The sequence below is a fragment of the Rhinoraja longicauda genome, chromosome 7 (assembly GCF_053455715.1).
Source record: "Rhinoraja longicauda isolate Sanriku21f chromosome 7, sRhiLon1.1, whole genome shotgun sequence".
Lineage (NCBI taxonomy): Eukaryota > Metazoa > Chordata > Chondrichthyes > Rajiformes > Arhynchobatidae > Rhinoraja > Rhinoraja longicauda.
Genome location: NC_135959.1, coordinates 17,142,802 through 17,162,715, shown reverse-complemented (window position 1 = coordinate 17,162,715; position 19,914 = coordinate 17,142,802). Strand labels below are relative to the sequence as shown.

The 19,914-nt window shown below is 43.9% G+C and overlaps 1 protein-coding gene and 1 long non-coding RNA gene across 4 annotated transcripts in view; one reads left to right on the top strand and one right to left on the bottom strand.

The window, feature by feature from the left end:
* LOC144595110 (uncharacterized) overlaps positions 1-15,689 on the bottom strand; it is a 179,744-nt gene extending 164,055 nt beyond the window's left edge. For 2 of the 3 annotated variants that reach the window (XR_013547457.1, XR_013547455.1), the window contains exon 1: positions 15,593-15,689. This is a non-coding gene — a long non-coding RNA (uncharacterized LOC144595110). Of the gene's footprint in view, positions 1-8,987; positions 9,073-15,592 lie in introns of those variants that run through there. The other variant, XR_013547456.1, reaches the window with a different exon arrangement.
* On the top strand, positions 15,306-19,538 carry LOC144595109 (transcription factor Sox-1-like). The gene is made up of 2 exons (XM_078402177.1): positions 15,306-15,685; positions 15,919-19,538. The coding sequence occupies exon 2, from the start codon at positions 16,435-16,437 to the stop codon at positions 17,428-17,430; it is 996 nt and encodes a 331-aa protein (XP_078258303.1). The 5' UTR covers positions 15,306-15,685; positions 15,919-16,434; the 3' UTR covers positions 17,431-19,538.
* Positions 19,539-19,914: the final 376 nt, after the last annotated feature.

Below are 19,914 nucleotides of genomic sequence, written 5' to 3'. Positions count from 1 at the left end.
GACAGAGACAGAGGGAATGGAAAGGTGTGTTGGAAGGGAACCTTGCGAAAGAGGGATGGTTTATCTCAACTTGGAGAATTCAAAGTTCATGCCATTGGGATATAGGCTATCCAAGTGAACTATGAGGTGCTGTTCTTCCAGTTTGTGTGTGGAACAGAGGAGGCCAAGGTCAGACAGGTTGGTGGAAGGAGAATTCAAGTAGCTAATAGCTGGGAGCTCCAGCCAGCCCTGGCTGACAGAGTCGGCCAACAAATCATCCGCCAACATTTCCGTCACCTACAACGGGACCCCACCACTGGCCATATCTTCCCATCCCCTCCCCTTTCTGCGTTCCGCAGAGACCGTTCCCTCCGTAACTCCCTGGTCGACTCGTCCCTTCCTACCCAAACCACCCCATCCCCGGGCACTTTCCCCTGCAACCGCACGAGATGCAACACCTGTCCCTTTACCTCCCCCTTCAACTCCATCCAAGGACCCAAACGGTCTTTCCAGGTGAGACAGAGGTTCACCTGCACCTCCTCCAACCTCATCTATTGCATCCGCTGCTCCAGGTGTCAACTTATTTACATCGGCGAAACCAAGCACAGGCTCGGCGATCGCTTTGCTCAACTCCTGCGCTCGGTCCGCGTTGGCCAATCTGATCTCCCGGCGGCTGAGCACTTCAACTCCCCCTCCCATTCCCAGTCTGACCTTTCTGTCATGGGCCTCCTCCAGTGCCATAGTGAGGCCCACCGGACATTGGAGGAACAGCACCTCATATTTTGCCTGGACAGCTTACAGCCCAGTGGTATGAACATTGACTTCTCCAACTTTAGATAGTTCCTCTGTCCCTCTCTTCCCCTCCCCCTTCCCAGATCTCCCTCTATCTTCCTGTCTCCACCTATATCTTTCCCGCCCCCCTGACATCAGTCTGAAGAAGGGTCTCGATCCGAAACGACACCCATTCCTTCTCTCCTGAGATGCTGCCTGACCTGCTGAGTTACTCCAGCATTTTGTGAATAAATACGTGGCTGACAGAGTGTTCGGTGAAGCAGATGCCTCGTCTGTGCATGGTTTCACTGAAGTGGAGGAGGCCACATCAATAGCTCTGAATGAAGTAGACAAGGGTGGATGAGGTACATGTAAACCTCTGTCTTATCTGGGAATAGGAGTCCTTCCTTGAAGGACATTAGTGAACCAAGTGGCATTTTAAAACTAATCAAAAAGTTTCTCAGATTAATATAGATGTTTGCTTTTTTGTTCCAAAATTATTTAATTATTTGAGTGGTGACATTTGAAGTCATGTCTCAGTATGAATAATCCAGATTTCCACATGCTCATGCAATGAGCAACCCAACTATACTGTCAAGATATTATTGCCGATACATAATGACTAATGGTTAAAATGTCATAATGACTATGACAATAATTATTGTAAGATAGGTTTCCAATTAACACCAAAGATGTTGAATGGAGAGTCTGAGCCTCCAGATGCTATTCCTCAACTTCCAAATTGTGTATCAGTCATCAAACATAGAATAGCAGAGGAACAGCACCATGACTCACCATGACTGCACCAAGCACGAGGCCAATCTAAACTAACCCCATGGTTTATTTCCTGTTCATGTATCTGTCAAAAAACTGTTAAATGTTGCTATTGTATTTGCACCTACCTCCTCCCCTGGCAGCCTCTCAAACCTTATATCACAAATCTCCTTTAAACTTTCCACCTCTCACCTTAACCCCAACCCTGGACATTTCCTCCCTTAGAATAAGCCTCCATATATTTCTATCAGGTTGCCCTTCAGCCTCTGTTGTTCCAGAAGAGATAATCCAAGTTTGTCCAAGCTAATTTTATAGCCAACTAGACCAAGTGGACCCATTGGGCCCAAACCTCTCCTGCATTCGTGCAGCACTCTCCCCCCTCCCTCCCCGCCTGACCTGCTCCGCCTTTGCAGCGTGTTCTATGTTATGCAATAGAGAGGCTACTTAAATTATATTCGCGTGGTGTTATGTTTTACCTAACCATAAGACACACACCCAGGTCTGATCACCCTGCGGTGGGCCTGCCTCAACTGAGGGTGTCTTGTGGTAAAAGGCCGAAACACCCAGTGACAACTGAAGATGTGTCGGAATGGTAGCAACATTACCTAGTGGTCACCCCAAGAACAACACCAGTCAATTGTAGTGCAAACCTTAGGGATTGTAACATCTAGTCCTACTAATCAATCTATTAGTGAAATTAAATAATTTTTTTAAACATCTCAATAGCTATGCATACAGTGACTGATCCAACACAATTTGCAAGGATATCGTGTTTTAACTTTTATTCTTTTGAATTAATCAGGTCCAAAAGTACTTTCCCATCTCGGGCGGGTTGCATAGTTGGAATGTTACCCATAGATCCATAGAAATGGTCAAACAGGAAACGTAAAGTTCACAGGTAGACCAGTTCCAATGTCCATCCATCCCAAGTCGCAGGTCTGATTGTTGTTTGCAAGTAGGGGAGTGAAGTGATGAATGATCCGAATATCAAGCCATGAAATTGAGTTCTGACTCTCTCACTTCCACGTCCTTACAAATACCGTGCAAAAAAATGTTATCTAAACAACAACTGTAATTGTTCCAGTTTTGTTCTCTGATGTAAACATGCACAACATACCACAGATTACTGAACAGGTAGAGCTCCCAGTGACTGGTTTTCGATAGTGATCTGACAGTTGTTTGTCATATTCTCTGAGTACAGAGACACAGAGTGGCAGAATGTGACAGTACTGTCAGAGTCAGTCTAACTAGATGACGGCTGGAACCCCATAGTGTGTTCACAGCCCGTGGGGACAGAGCCGAGATCTTACCATATCGCCAACCTCACCACGATAGCATCCATAATTATTTTCTATCGCGTCAACTTGGTGCATGCAACCTACATTTGAATCCAGCGCTTAAACATAGACCATTCCCACCATGCAGTTATTATTGCCAATCATATATTAAATTTACATACAACTACAATACAATATATCTTTATTGTCATTGTACCCAGGGGTACAACGAGATTAGGTTTTGTTTTTTAATTTCATCTAGCCTTTACCTGGTTCAGTGATATGCTCAGCTACATTTAAAAAAATTGAAATCTCCAAAGGAATCAAAACAGAGTCGTTTTAAAATTGTAGGAAAAAGAAACTACAGATTCTGGTTTACAAAATGAAAAAGCACAAAATGCTGAAGGAACTCAACAGGTCAGGCAGCATCTCTGGAGAACATGGATAGGTGATGTTTCGGGTCCGGACAATTTCTTCAGACTGACGTTTCGGGTAGGGACTTTTCGAGGACATATTCCGTTTCGGTCTGAAGCAGGGTCCCGACCCGCAACGTCGCCTATCCATGTTCTCCAGAGATACTGCCTGATCCGCTGAGTTACTCCAGTATTTTTGTTTTTGTTTTATTTTTCGTTTTAAAAGTGTCCGTGCTTCTAGTACTGTAGAAACTCCATACAGCTTTGCTTCCATCAGGTTCACAGATTGGACATTAACTCGCAATTTCCTCCTTCCATTCCCCCAAAAGTTAACATCCGGCATAAAACATTTTGAAGAAGGATCCCGAACCGAAATGTCACCTCGACATTTCCTCCCCAAATGCTGCTTGACCTGCTGAGTTATTGCAGCATTTTGTGATTTGCTTAAGATCCCAGAATCTACAGTTCCTTGTATCTCCACATTAGATCTTAACCAGCAACTGAAAACTTGAATCATCCAGAGAATAGGTATATTTTGTCAGAGTACTGGGTTGAGTGGGATTAGAATTCTTGCCGTATGATTTATTTTGTGTATTTGTCTCTTGTGTAAAAAAATAACTCTTGATTTAGATTCAGTCAGATGTTAACTTTACTTTTGAACAGCAGTAGAGCAACACTTTTAAATATTTTAAATATATAATTTCTTGAATTTGGGGAAAATAGTGTGCTATATTTCAGCCTGATCTGTGTGGTTTTGAGGATTGTTTGGTGATGTTTCAGACCATTGCTCACCTTTCACACCAGTTATATGTTATTCTACGTTCCCAGCCACCCCTTACACACCAGGGGCAATTTACAAAGTCCAATTAACCTACAACCCGCTCTTCTTTGGGCTGTTGGCATGGGTGAGTGGGGGTAGGGGGAGGGGGGGTGGGGGAAGGGGGGGGGTTGGGGGAGGGTGGTAGGGGGGGGGGGTTGGGGGAGGGTGGTGGGGGGGGGGTGGGGGTGGGTGGTGGGTGGGTGGGGGGGGGGGTGGGGGGGAGGGGACAGGAGCATCCGGTAGAAACCCTGGCGGTCATAAAGAGAACGTGCAAACTCCACATAGACAACAGTCGAGGTCAGAATCGAACCAAGGTCTCTGGCGCTTTGAGGGAGCATTTCTACAAGCTGCGCCACTGTGCTGCCCTTATTTAGTGTTTGGACCCAGCGTATGCGGCGTTGAGTCCAGCATTTCAGCCCAGTTTGTCTGGTCCTTGCATGATGCTTGGGTTCAGTCTGCATGGTGTTTGTGCGCAGTTTATACAGTACTTGGTCCCAGTTTGCGTGGTGTTTGGTGCCCAGTCTGCGTGGGGCTTCCTTTCAATTGCTCCCACTTTCAGCACAGGATGGCCCATTGCCACTTAGCTATCATTGTGGCCTGGCTGTACCGACTGGGAACTCGGAGACATTGCCCTACAGTGCGTGTAGTTTCATGGACACAGCCCTGTCTGTTTATGGGTTGTGCACTTGGAGCTGGAGAAATTTGAATGCGTGCTTACTCCCTTTCTAGCTCCTCAGCATATTCTTCTCCCGGAGAGTGTGACAGGATACTTTGAATTATTTCAAAAAAACGTCATCCAATATGCTGGATTCTGGGCCCTGGGAACCTCTAGGACCTGTGTCACAACCCGCTTGACGCTTCCTGACCCACACCTCCTGACCTTTCCTCAAGTCTCAAGGAAATAAGAATTCACATGTGAATTGGGAAGATGCTCATCTTTAGAGTTTAGAGCTTAGTTTATTGCCACGTGTGCCGAGGTACAGTGAAAATCTTTTGTTGCTATCTATTCAGCGGAAAGACAATACTTGATTCCAATCGAGCCATCCGCAATGTACGTACATTATAAAGGGAATAAGGTGAAACATGTTTAGTACAAGATAAAGACCAGTAAAGTCCGATCAATGATAGTCCAAGGGTCTCCAATGAGGTAAATAATAGCTCAGGTCTGCTCTCTGGTAGGATGGTTCAGTTGCCTGATAACAGCTGGGAAGAATCTGTCCCTGAATCGGGAGGTGTGCATTTTAACACTTCTATACCTTTTGCCCGATGGGAGAGGGGAGAAGAGGGAGTGGCCTGGCTGCGTCTCGTTCTTCATTATGCGAGTGGCCTTGCATCTTAAAAGGAGCAACGTTACTGTATGGACAGTCCGGGAACCACCGGAGCCCAAATCCTGGTGGAGATGCAGCACATGTGTTTATAAAAACGTGATCCATTTCGTCCCCCAGCTGTGACTATAGATTATAATGATCAGAGGTCGAGTTTTGTCTCAACCAGAGTCTGGAAGAACAGTCGACAGTTTGATCTTGCTTGAGGGATTCCTGTATTACTTTTCATGGAAGTTTTAAAAGCTTGGCGTAATGGAAACTGGGCCCGTTATCAGTCCCCGAGCCAAACTCTCCCTGGGGAGAGGTGAATTGCCCCTTTCTTCGGCTGTTAAAAAATGTTTTCAACGTGGGCCAACAGGGATCTGCTTTCACATTTGTTGCAATGGAGTGGGTCAGTGACAGCCAAACGCGCCAGCACCTCCGCACTCCCACCCCGGCACATCCACGGTAAACAAGACTGCTTCGGACAAAGCACCTAGTCCCAAGAGGCTCAGTCCCTTCATCCCAAAGTGATCCTATTGAAGCTGTTTTAAGCTGCGAGTTTAGAATGATTGCAGTGTAGCAGTAGCGTCAAACTGAATTTTAACTCTTTATTTTCTGTAAGATGGTGGAGGGATTGATAAAACACTGCTGAAAGAAGCAAAGGACTTGTGTCTCAGTAATCCAAATTAAAAGCATTTTCTTTATCCGAACAAGTATTTCGGAAAGCCAAGGGCAGTTCGCGTTATTATTATGATATAGAAAGAAAAGTTTATATCACTACAAATATAAAACAGAGCATTAAGCCTGGTTGGATGTAAACTAAGGTAAAACAATGGCATCGGCGATACCCGAACATAATTTGAAACAGAATAAAAAAGGGCGAGTGGAAAGAGAGCGTTAGATGGAAAAAATAAATGAGACGGGTTTGGGAGAGGAGGGAATGAGTGGAGATTGTAGGGCATGAGGGAATAAGGGCGAAGTGAGAATGGAAAGGTGATGATAGCGGACGAGGAATGGGCAGGATGATTTGTGGGGGTGACGGGTAGGATGGGGGTGGGGGGGGGGGTTGAGAAAGGGAATAGGTCAAGGGAGAGGGAGGGGGCGAGGACCGGTTGAGCGCCGAGCCCTCAGCTGCCGGAGTATTGACATTTGGGAAGCCCGTTGCTCCGCCTCCTTGCTTATAGCGTGGCAGCTGTTCACAAACTCACTTGTTCATCCTCATTCAGCGTCGAGTGGGAACAAAAATGGCCATTTATTAGAATACTTGTTTTTTTTTATTGTTCTCCGCTACACAAAAGGCTTTTCATTATGTAAGAAGGGTCCCCTTTGCAAAGAGAAACAATAACTCGAAATGTCTTTTAAAATCTTTCTATCAATAATAAATTCTATGTGATTGTCTCCATTCAGTGTGTGTTGAGCGAGCGTTGCGGATCCAGATCCTGTACCCGCCGGCCGCGGGGTTTGCGTACAGCTGCGCAAATGCGAAGGGGGTTATTGCCGATTTTAGTTTTTTTTAAATCAAGTTTCTCGGAAACAAAGTGCGCGTTCGTGCTAAAGGGGACACAGAGAGCGGGCGTAAGTCTAACTTCACACGGGCGTGACCCGTCTGTACTACTTTAAATGTTGATAATTATTGTGGCTCTTCCGAGCCAGTTCAGTGCTAAAGATGACCGCAATTTCATAGAAAGTAAGGGGGAAGTGGACATAAAATTCAACTGCTACCGAGTGAATCAATACTAGGTTCCGTTGTTTTAACATACGACTTGTTATAATTGGAATCAGATCGCTCCTACAGTTAAGATATGCGGTTTTTAAAATCCAAGCATCATTTGATATATTTTCGTAATTTCCCCTATGGGTAGTTTTCTGTTATTTAGTCAATGGAATCGCATTAAAACGGTGAAACTCAAAGGCAACTCGTTATCATATCATTACAGTAAATTTAATCAATCATATGGAAATTTAGAAGATTATTTTTTACCGAGAGGTTATATTTTTGTTGCCTCCTTCTTATGTGCTAAATTAGACGAGATGTTTTAAAGTCATAACTATATCGCCCATTCTAATTGAAGGCGAAGAGTAAATTGTGAGTCACGTTGCGTGTAGATTACACTCTCTCCGTGAAAGAACGATGACGTTCGAGAGTTTGAAGGTTATTGAAAGTTTAAATGTATTTTTTATATTAGTTTTCTAGACTGGCAGCTAATGTACGGCGGATTAAATTTATTTTAGTAAGATGTGGGCACTGGGCTGGATATAAGTCGTTGGCTTTACTTTCAGCAAACCCCTGCCACTATCCATTTATTATGCGAGATTGAAACACAACTAGTTCTTAATCACGCACCGATTGCCGCTGCTGAAGAAGTGGATATCATGGACTATCTTTATATTTTGATAGTGAGGTTGATGGGATGGGATAACTGATCTATTTCCCGTTATTCGCAGTGTTGTTGAAAATGACACCCACGATAATGCGAGGAAACGGCCTGCCAGGGCAATATTGATAGACAATGTTATGTTTGGCTGATTTCTTTGTCAGAACAGGTGTTTTAACATGATAGCAGTTCTAGTCAATTAACCCATTAAAACTCCGTTTTATTGTATCGATTTCTTTATGGTCAGACTTTACACAGTGACAAGAAGGCCACAGATTAGATATCAGGCCACGAGTGTACATCAGGTGACAGCAGAGCTTAGAGTCAATGGCAGAGAGGAACCCCAATTACTCGTGTCTGTGATTCCCCCCCCCCCCCCAATATTTCGAATAAAACCGGCATAATGACCGAAGAACGATTGACTGGGCTGCAGTGATTCACCGAATATCGTCACTTAAGTTAAATCATAATTTTAGAAAGCTGCCCATTTCATGTAATTATTTTCAAAATCCATTGGTTTGAAGGGACGAGCCAGTGATATTGATAGGATGATAATAAGAATTTCCAATCACATAAAGACCTGAACCGAAAAAAATGAACAAGCATGCCGCAGTTTTTCAAGCATGTTTTGTTTTGTGAAGATTGAAATCCCTTTCATGGGGGGAAAAAAGCACTATTTGGCACAAATTCTCCTTCAAGCCCATGGTGAGGTTGATCTTTCTGGTTTAATCCCACCAACCACCTCCAAGTGTAAAGTAGACATCACAGGTCGGAGGTGTTAAATGTTTTAGCGGGGAGAGATGACACAATTCTGAACAGAAATACCACTTACACACACTTTAATTCAACCTCTGAGCGAACTGACCGTCGGGTTCCCACACCTCTTGGTTGCAGCCAACCGCTTCACGATCAGTATCGAACTGTCGGGATAAGACTGATTCGACATTGGCAAAGCAGAATTCCGCATATATGCTCGCCCTACCTCGCTCTCTTTCACACATCCGCGCGCTTTACACTCATACAGAATAGATATAAATATAAAATCCTTGACGAATTCTCGCGATTTCGTTATACTTTAAATATTAAAATACACTTGATCTGGTCCACCTGCTGACTATCTGACTCTGTACCGATTCCATAGATCCGCGGCGCATTAAAAATGGAATCTATATTTAAAGGACTTCATTAAGCATGTCATTAGCAAAAAAAAACGTGACTTTTTCAAACAAAACAAGCTTGATTCAAAAACAGAGATAAATCTAGACACTCACCGCATGCACCGTGAGTGCAGCCCAGTTAGTTTGCAATATCGCACAAATGGGAGTTGTGCGCGGAGTCCAGGTACACGAAGAGAGCTGGAGCAGATTAAATAGAAATGAAACTTATCATGTGAGGCGTAATGTTTAACGGAATATTAACCAAAATTTGCATAATAAACAAGAAGATAGGGTTTAATAATAACGAAATGTCAGCAATATTCAACTCCGGCCAACATAGGACGATAAACAGTGTCGCTATACAAGTACTCTTGCACATTTATTGACATGTGAGGGTCATTATATGGGGATGTGGGTCGGCTGTGTGTGAATCAGATGGTTACAGAATCGTTACAGCCCAAAAGAGAGCATTCAGCCCATCGGGCCTCTGCTAGACATTTGAAGTGCATTCACTGGCTTTGATCCTCTAACCTGCAAGTGCTTTCCGCTTAAATAGTTATCTAGTTACTTTTTGAAAGCAGCGATTAAATCTGTTATCATCGCCGCTTACTCTGTTTCCGTTAATCGTTGCTGAATAAATTAAAAAAAAACATTTTTTCTCTTAGATCTCCGGTTCTTTTGCTAATCATCTTAAATATGTGGCCCTGGTTTCTTGGCACTTACACCAATGGAAACTTCCTCTTTATTGGTAATAACCCCAAATGTAAACATTCAGCGAGCGCGCCAGGTTTTGGCGGGGCCCAATGTTGGCGTAACCTGCTACTTTTCTGATCACCATTGCGACACCCCAACGAAATGTACTCCAGCCCAGAGTTCGTCTCTGCCTTGTAGCCTTTATGTCGTTATCTCTGTTGCTTTCACTGTGTTCAACTTGGTAAATGCATTTTCCGTTTTCCAACTTAGAATCATCTTCAATCGACTTTAAAAGTCTGTTGTGGAAATATCTACCCAAATTCCAAATGCACGCAGTGTTATGAGTTGAACGCGAGCGTTTCTAACAGACAACATGAGCCTGCTGTCTAAACACTAACCAACTAAAGAATAGTGCCTTCAATTTAAGAAAGTTCACCGAACGCTAGACCCCTGCACGATTCCAAATGACGCATTGCCACAGTAGCGTGCACAGTACCAGTTATCCTTATAACTTATCGCACTGATGACATGTTGACCTTAATCACCAGTGTCTTCAGCCGATTGAGTATTTATCCTATCTCAGCTTTGAATTAGTGAAATTAGATTATATTCATCAATGGCGGTTTTTGCAATATAAAATATCAATTTAACATAAATAACAATGTCGAGATAGTGTTTAGAACCAAGAAACCATCAGATGATGTTAACGCAGTTCATGTACAAAAAACTGGTTTAGCACGAATTGTGAACGTCAATGGGCAAGAATTATCACCAACTCAGCTTGCCTTTTGCACAAACACTGCGGCGAGCATTGGAACCGGCAACGGTCCCGGGAAAATCACGGACTGTAACACTGGCGCGGGGATCAACATTGGCATTAAAGTAGTGGGCCCAAAACGATTACTAGCGCCGGTGTATAGTTCTGACATAGCACTGGCACCACCACTATGAGTTGACTTGTTTTTGGTTCAGGCGCCAACACAGGGGTTTGACTCTGGCGTAGAACTAAGACTTGTACTGAGTCTGGCACTAGGACTGACTGAGTCATGGCACTGGCACTATCGCTAGCAAAATACTGGCCCTAGCAAGGTGACATTAAATCTTGCACTGAAGCTAATGCTACAGGGGCCAATACGCGCATTAGCACTCCGTTCAACGATGGCACCAGTACTGTTTCTGACATTGGCTGCAGCACTGGGCTTAATGCTCGTTCTACCACTTTGAATGATACTGGCTCCAGCGATGGGACCTACAGTGGCAGTCAGTCTAAATTCAAAACTGGCATCACCACTGTAGAGCTAGGTTGAAGCCCAGTGCTGCAGCCAATGTCAGAACCAGCACCAATGCCATTGTTGGTCACTGTAGCTGACAGAAATCGGCAGGTATATTCATGGGTATGAAGTGAATTAAAGGGCTATGCGGCGACTCCGAGAAGGCAGCTCAGAGATAACAGTTGAGCCGTGATCTCTCTCAATAGCCGAACAAGCCGGGGAGACCCAATAGTCTTGCTTCTAATATCTTACTCTCATAAACGGGGCTTATACCGAGATGCTGCACCTGGCCCGAGCTTTGGGGTCGATTACGCAATTAGGTCAACGTTACCCCGGCACATGCTTTAGAATGTCACTTCTTAAAGATGGTTACATAACCTATCCCTCGACTTGGGCATGAATTTGAATTGTTCAAGTTTAAGCGAAGGATGACACTCAGTCTGGACGGACGTTTGCTATTAGTTAGCCACAACTAACCCAATTAGAGAATGCTTTGCCAAATATGTGGTTGTGGCACCCGACAGCCCATCAAGAATTTAAGTTCCTTTGGTATTTTTATATTAGTACTAATCAATGTTAACCAATTATTTGCAAGTTGCCAAACTTGATTTAAATACATAAAGTTGTTTTCTTAAATAAAAGTACTTAAGAATAATGTACAGGAAGGAATTGCAGATGCTGATTTAAACCGAAGATAGACACAAACTGCTGGAGTAAGATGAAGGTTCCTTCTCCACAGATGATGCCTGTCCCGCTGAGTTACTCCAGCATGTTGTGTCTACTTAAAAATAATAATGAATCAATGATAGAATATGATTTCACGATTTATACACAAATGGTTCTGGCTTTTGAACATACGTGTAAATATAAATATTTCAAATCAGGTCAATGTGGGAAAGAAAGAAACAGACTCTCAGTTAGACGACAATTATTTTGAAGAGTCGGGTTTTAATTTACGATTGTCCTCCACTATACGAAACTATCATCAATATTCAACCAAGCTAAAAAAAAAGTAATTATTCACAGCAGCTCATAATCATTTAATTCGTTGTTTATAAAACCGAAAATTGTAGGATTTCAAGTGGTTTAAAATGCTCCTTGACATTATCTTCAAATACCCCGAGTCTTTGACTCGAGGTCTGTACAGTTAATTAAAATATATTCGTCGACACGAATTCGAGCACATCTGAGACGATTAGTTGAATAAAAAATGAAATTAGCCACAATCTATATAGTTGGGCGTTTCACGAATCCGCGCATTGGGACACGGAGATTCTATTTGAAGTGAATGAGACAATATTTTCAGTAAGTGATGTTTCTAGTCCAGTTTTCTGCTCTGATGAAGGCCCATTTTGCGCGAATCAATTTAATCGGGTCCCAACGCTCGCAGCCCCATAATTATTCATTTGAACTCTTTAAATTGAAATGTTGCAAATATACTTGTGCTTTGTTTTATGGAAAACATAGATAGACCCATTCCGAACTTAACTTGCAAAATTAGAGCGGCGTTGGAGAGTGGTTTACGATTTCCTATTGCAGTTGTAATATGTCAGTTTTGACATCAAATTGCTTTTAATCACTCTAAATCCCAAGTGCTGTTATTTAAAAGTTGTGTTTTATCTCGCAGTCACTGTGATCCCGTAAAGGGGGCTGTCAGTTCCCAGGCACCTGGGTCTGAATGATGTCTTTGTGTCGTTTACCCTCAGGAACACATCAGCCCCTCTCATTATGCCACAGCCTTCTTTAATCTAGCTCTGTACTTACAAAAACCATTCAACATTTCATCTGCATTTAAAATTAATTAAGCGTGGGCATTGTTCAGAACTGAGAACCAAATTATACTGTATTATTTTAAACGACTGTTGATCGATTGGGAGCCAGCAACACATGATTTCACTATAGTATCTATCCTTTAATAAGTATCAATAGGTTATGGACCACCGTCCTAAAGGCAGCCAACGATAATAAATCGCGCATTAAGAATATCATCGGGTTTTAAAGGCCTTTATGATTTATTTGTCTAACCTTTAAACATAAAATGTAGCGCTCAATCCACTGAGGATCTGTACAATCGAAAAATCAGACTGTCGCTTTTCTTTCAAGAATATGCAACGTGGGAACTAAAAATACTCGCTCTGTGTGCTTGCTTCACGCAACCACGCCGAATCTAAGCTATATTTTGGCGCCTGGGTCGTATGCCAGTATTTTATTGAAAACATCCGTATATGTTTTCAGAGTGTAGTTTTTATTTCGTCTCGTATCCAAAGCAAGAGTTTCCCTTTATTGAATCTGGCGGTTACACAGCTTGAATATCGAATATTGACATGTGGCCACTCCTTGTCTGTTAACCCAATTATATAATTCATCACGACTGTATTGAATTATCTTTTACCATCCAGTATCAGCATTAGCCTAATTAAAAGCCATAGTGTATGATATAATGATTAAATCGTTAGTCCTAGTGTAGGAAGCAATATTTTCTTTCCCCTCAATTAGAAACTGATTGAGGTTTTCAGAGTAGATCATCTGTGAAATTTGAATGATATCCGCGAGGATTGTTTACGGTGCCGTCTCTTCTCAGACTAGCTTTGACGGGGCATCTGAATTAATTGATTTTTATCTCCCGAATTCGTACATTTCACATCAACAGAGCTTTTTTTATTTACAAAAAAGCGCAACTTTCATTTCAAAGTAAATCAAAAGTTATATGTACCCTTGCAAGCTGCTCTTTGTTGAACAGCATAAATAATGTAAACGATTCAAAATGTTTGTGGTTCTGCGCTTCCGCCCTGGGAATCGGGACTTGTTTATAACTTCGCCATTTCTGAATTGATTTTGTACAGCACCCAAGGTTCATGCTGTCGGTCTTTTTTGGTGTTGTGAGAGTTAGTTTCTGTTTAAAATGTTAGAATGGTTCACGACCTCCGGATTGCAGTGAGAAGCGAGGGCGAACCTACAAGCGTCGGCCCACGCCAGCAGACGGCGATGAGACGGCACAGAATTGCACGAAACCTACTTCCATTCGACTCTGACTTATCGTTTGTTTTAAATCTTCTCTTCAACGATCAGCCTTCCAGTGAAAGCAAATTGCTAATGCCCAGATAGGATTCTAATGTGTAATTGGATTTCCCGTAAGTACTGGCAGTTCATTTGAACCAGTGGCGGTGGGGCCAGGCGGTCCCACGCCGCCATTGTGCGCACAATAACTGGACCTCTGTTCCTATGGCAATTCTTCACAAACTTTTTCAAAGGGCTTAATTTGTTTAAAGACCATCACTGTACACCAAAGAAGCCAATTAGCGGCATAACGCGAAGTGGGAGGGCTCTTTCTCCAGTCCTTTACTTCAACACCCACAATATCTTCCTGAAAGACTGTCGTGCACGGGCGATACTTAAAATATGTCCCCATTTAACGTGGCTTTCATTATTTTTTTTCTTTTCTGGATGCGTTCAGCTTTGACAATCACGAGAGATAGATAAAGCCCTCTTCTGCCACGACGACCATTCAAACCAATGCTGTAGATATTGGACATTTTCAATGCTACATTACACCAGCGACTACATTACTTCATTAATCGTGAAGAGTTCCGGGGCGTCCTGAAAAGAACGTGACCGGTGGTGCAGAAATACAAGTATTTCTTGATGTAAACTAAGTAAACAGAGAATTCTGCAAGCGCCGTTAGGTAGGACAGCGGGCGAAAAAAGTAATCCTTCGCACCCCTTTCATAGCAAGTCTGATCACACAGCTTCTCTCTCAAAGATGCTGCTTGTCCTGCCAAGTATATACAGCGGTTCCTGGTGCGATTTCATTTATTTTTGGAGGAGGTGGGATGAGGTGGGGGAGGGAGCGATGCAGGTTCACATGTACCTAATCAACCACGAGTCACCATGGCCTCCTTTGACCTCTAACAACCAGTAATCGTAATAAAGTCTTCCCTTTCTGTTACCATTTTTGACTAACTAAACAATAAAACTCCACAAAGGATTATTGAAGACAGGAAACAGCTTTGGGCAGTTTGCTTTACATCACACAAAAATACTCATGTCTTTGTGTTTCAATCCAAGGATCAGAGACAACATTAATCAAAGGAAATCTCATGTCAGAATTAAGTCACGGAAAATTAAAACTAGATGTTAACCAACTCAATATGTTTAGATTATTTCACCAATGCAAATTTTCAAGCATCCCAACTAGTTCTAGTGATCAACAATTATACCGTCATTTTATTTTTTTAAGGAAGGGATTTACGATTTAATCTCATATTTATGTTATTGGTCATATTAACAAATTGGCCTCGTCGACAACAGGTTTGAAGGGCAGGGATTTGCAGCATTTGGTGCCGGTTGCTTTTACTCGCTTCTCCGCCGCTGATTTCGGCGTCAGTGTGCGGGTTACAGGTGCACGCAATTCCCCCCTCCCGGGTATTGAAAGGCAGCTCAAGGAGACCAGATCATGAAAGGCCGCTTTCGAGAGCCACATGTGGCGGCTGGCAGTGGAAGATACCGCCACCTGACAGTAGCACCTGTAGCGGACAACTCCGGGAGCTGTGTGTGTGTGGGTTTGGGAAGTGGGTATTTAATCCTGGCCTCGCTGCACATACAGCCTCGCATAAAGGAAACGCTAATTGGAAGCCACGGCTTCCTCCGGGGAAGAACCACCGCGGCTTCCCTTGTGCCCAGGCGGGCTTGTGATTCAGAAACTCATTACTGACTAAATGCCATGAAGAAGCTGTATGCTTCGTTATCCGGACATACCCTGCTTTTTGGCTGTTTGCTGTTCGCGTCAACCACCGGCCCCGGCATCCGTCACAAAGCTCATCCCTGAAGAAGATGTGGAGTGATGGACTGGTAAGCACGGGGATTGGTACCAAAATCTCGCACATCACCCCCTTCCTCCACCGCCCCCCCCTCCCTCCACCCCCACCCCCCCCCCCCCCTCCCCAGCAGCACCTCCGTCCCACCCCATCATCTCTCCCCTCCCCCCCATCCCCGACCTCCTAACAACTCTGGGCTCTGGGTCACTTCCCCCACCCCCCAAACCTTTATGTAATTAATACATTTTATCTCCCCCTTTACGTCAGAGCCATTCAACTGAACCTCACCCAGGGAGCCAGCTCATTGGCTGCCGCAAACTCATTTAATAGCTGTCAATCTGCATCCCCGGGGCCTGTTCTCCGCGTTACCTTCTCCCCACATGCAAACCACAAGCGAATAACTCTGGGCAAGAACGTCTGCAAAGCCAGCAACGACCCTCGGCAACTCTTCACCGATTCTAATCCTGGGCACTCTGAACCGGTTCCAAACTGAAGAACTCTGAACCGGTTCCAGAGAGAGAGAGAGAGAGAGAGAGAGAGAGAGAGAGAGAGAGAAACAAAACTAGCAAACCCGTTCCAGTCACCGGCGCCAAATCGGGATCCACCTCGTCCTGAGGAAATTCTACACAAAGAGAACTTTGCTGCTTTTGCATTTTTAAAATAAAGGAGGAAAAAGGAACGCGTTGGATTGGAATTCGGGAGAACGGGGAAATCTGACCCGGGAGCCGCAGATTCGCCGGCTACATCCCCGCTCCCCGTCGACAGACCCCGGGTGCCGCTTGAATGTATAGTCTGATGATGGAGAGTGAGTTGCAATCTCCGGGGCATCCGATTAGCGCGCCGGGCGGCGGGACTACTGTGCCCGCTGCGGGCACAAACGGCAAGCTGAGTGGCGAGCGCGTCAAGCGACCCATGAACGCCTTCATGGTTTGGTCCCGCGGGCAGCGGAGGAAGATGGCCCAGGAAAACCCCAAGATGCACAACTCGGAGATCAGCAAGCGCCTGGGAGCTGAGTGGAAGTTAATGTCCGAGGGAGAGAAGCGACCCTTCATCGACGAAGCCAAGAGACTCCGGGCGTTGCACATGAAAGAGCACCCGGATTACAAGTACCGTCCCCGCAGGAAGACCAAGACTCTGCTGAAGAAGGACAAGTACTCGCTGCCTGCCGCTTTACTGCCTCAAGGCTTGAGCCAGCGGCTGGACGGGGCTGGCGCTTACGGTCACATGAACGGTTGGGCGAATGGTTCTTACCCGGGCTCGGCGGCTGCAGCCGCGGCCGCGGTCATGATGCAGGAACAATTGTCTTACTCCCAGCACCCGGCGCTGGCAGCGGCGGTGGCAGCGGGAGGGGATGGCGGGGGCGCCGGCGGGGGTGGCGTACATCACCACCATCACCACCCGCAGCAGCTGCACCGTTACGACATGCCCCTCCAGTACAGCCCACTCACCGGCACGCAGAGCTACATGAGCGGCTCCCCTTCCTACGGCACTCTCTCATCCGGCTACAGCCACCAGCCACCCGGTGGCATCCAACTGGCAACGATGGTGAAATCGGAACGGGCCCCTAGTCCCGCGGTCAGCTCGCACCCCCGCCCCCCGTGCTCCGGGGACCTGAGGGAGATGATCAGTATGTATTTACCCGGAGGAGGAGGAGGTGGAGGAGGTGTAGGAGGTGGAGAAGCAGGCGACCTGTCTTCCAGCAGACTGCTGCCACTTTCCCAGCACTATCAGAGCCCGGCCTCGGGGGTAAATGGGACCATTCCACTAACTCACATGTGAATATTGGGCCTCGGGAACGAACTCGGCGCTTTCCTTGATGTTCTTGTAAAAAAAAGAGTGGACTGCGAACATTTTTTTGGCTCTAAACCTAGTGCACATACCTTAAAAAATAATCTAAATGTTTTATTACCGAGGTTTTTGTACAGTATTTATCATTTCAGGCAATTGGGAAGATGAATGACTGTGTTAATTGTCGACTGTTGGAATTTGTCCAGAATGGGCACTCTCGCTGTTTACACACGCTCCAGAATTACTCGAAATTGAGTAACGTGAAAATCACCCCCCTCCTCCCACCCCCCACTCTCCGCACACACCACGGGAATTCTTTGATTTTTGGACAAGTCTTGCAACTTAATTTTTTTGTAGGAGATTTCCGTTGCTTTTAGTTGCAGGTTTGTGACCCATGTGAATTTCTGTATTTGAGACTAGTTCCCCCTTTTTTTGCATTGTAACATTTTCTGTAATCACGGAGATAACTACATTATAAAATTTGCCAGTGGATTCCAACAGCCAATGTAAATAGATTACTAAAGACCACACTGCACGCACACTAATGTCTGTGCTCGTCAAAATAACTCCGTTGAAATAATACATTTTACAAGATTTCGTTGTATATAATTTGTATTTCTACTTTACCTGATTCCGTTTTAAAATGTGCTTTTGGACAATGTCTCTTTACGCATAAAAAAAATGCTTTAAGAAACTGGTTGAAGTGTTCAATTTTGATTTAATACCCCCGGCCATAAATGAAAGTACAATTGGCGCTGGGTTAGGAAAGTTTGCACCTTACCGTGGAAATAATTATAGCTGATATATCAGGACTCGAAGAAATAGTTTGAGTCTCCAAATTAATTCATTAAATTTGAAAGGTAACGCTTCGCGTCAACCTCCTTCCACAAACTGTAGTTCAGTGGCTGTGTATAAACAGTCTCATTAACTGGGGTAAATCGTTCCCACACTGGCCCATTAGATTTTATTTTATTTCACGGAACAAGAGCGTATGTTGATCTTAAATGGTGATAATTTAATTATTCAAATGTTATAGCTTGTTCTGTTTCTAAATCAAACGCTCGCAGTTTCGCAGGCAAAGTCTCCGTTAGTCTGGGAGCCACGCACGGCCGGTTCTCCTGACATGGTTTCAACCGGGAGGAAAACCTGGGTTACTCGAAGCAAGGGCTGAGCAGGAGGGGGCTGGTTGAAAATTACGGATATCACTCAGGACATCAGTACCTTTTACGAAGTAGAAGAGGATAGAGTCTGAACAAATGACAAAGATTTAATTTTCCCTAAAAAAAGGGGACGCCGACGTTGAGGCGATCTCTGTCAGATTTTCTCAAATAGAAACTTATACGATGCTTTTAGAAATTGGCCACTCTGAATTTGTCCAGCAGGCAGGTTTGCATGTAATATCGAGTTTCATTCAATGCAATGAGAATATATATATTCTCATTTATATAATATATATATACACTATATATATATATTCAAACATTTTACTATATATATATAAATGTTTGAATATATATATATATTCAAACATTTTAGTCAGAACATCAAAACAAAACTAATAACATGGAGCTATCTTAGAACCTCACAAACTGGCCAACAGGCGAGTTAATTCGAGTCTAAATATATTGGGTTACACGACTTGGGAATTAAACTGTACGATATCCCGAGTAAATTTCTGAGTGACATGTGTCGAAGTAATCTACCAGATGTTGCTGTGAATATATCAGTTGTTTAGCGTAGAATTCAGTCGGAGAATTGAAGCTACTACGTTTTATTAAATTACATATAAGTTAAAAGTGGTTGAAATATTTTTTGCAAACTGTAAACCAACAAATATTAAAAGAATTTTGCAAACGACTCTCAGTCAAGTGACCTGTTTCCCGCTTCCGCTGCTGGCCCTGAAACTTAGCTATTGCAATGAGCGAGCTACTCGCATTTGGAATAAGATTGGCGTTAAAATTCGGCTTACCACACACCCAACCAGCAATCAGAATAGCAGTATTTCTCAGCAATATGCCGGCCTCTTTGATAGATCTATCTTGGCGCTTCTGGTATATATTTTAACGAATATTCATGAAGAAGTTACGTGAACACATTAGGAGACTGAAGTTTTTCATTATGTAAAGAAAAGGATGATATTAGACTACGCCACGAATTTGGATGACCTGTCCCAGTACTGACAATATCAATAATCTGTGTGTTTGCCAAATTTTATTTTCTCCTTCATGTATTATAAACGTTGGCTTGGAGGAATGAAAAGTGTACGGATCACATTGAATACAATTTCTCTTCATACGCATGCCTTGGTAAAAGTTGCCTCTGTGCGCTTGTAGGTTTCAAAGTTAATTTGTCCCCTTATGCAATGGATTGAAGCATTGCGCTTTCTCGAAGTACCTAGTTCTCGTCAAATACCTAGTTCTTGGCAAATACAAACTTTGGGCAACCCATTTGATATTTATACACATTTTAAATTTT

Coding starts and splice junctions, on each gene's coding strand:
- LOC144595109 (XM_078402177.1), top strand. CDS start 16,435: ATGTATAGTCTGATGATGGAGAGTGAGTTGCAATCTCCGGGGCATCCG.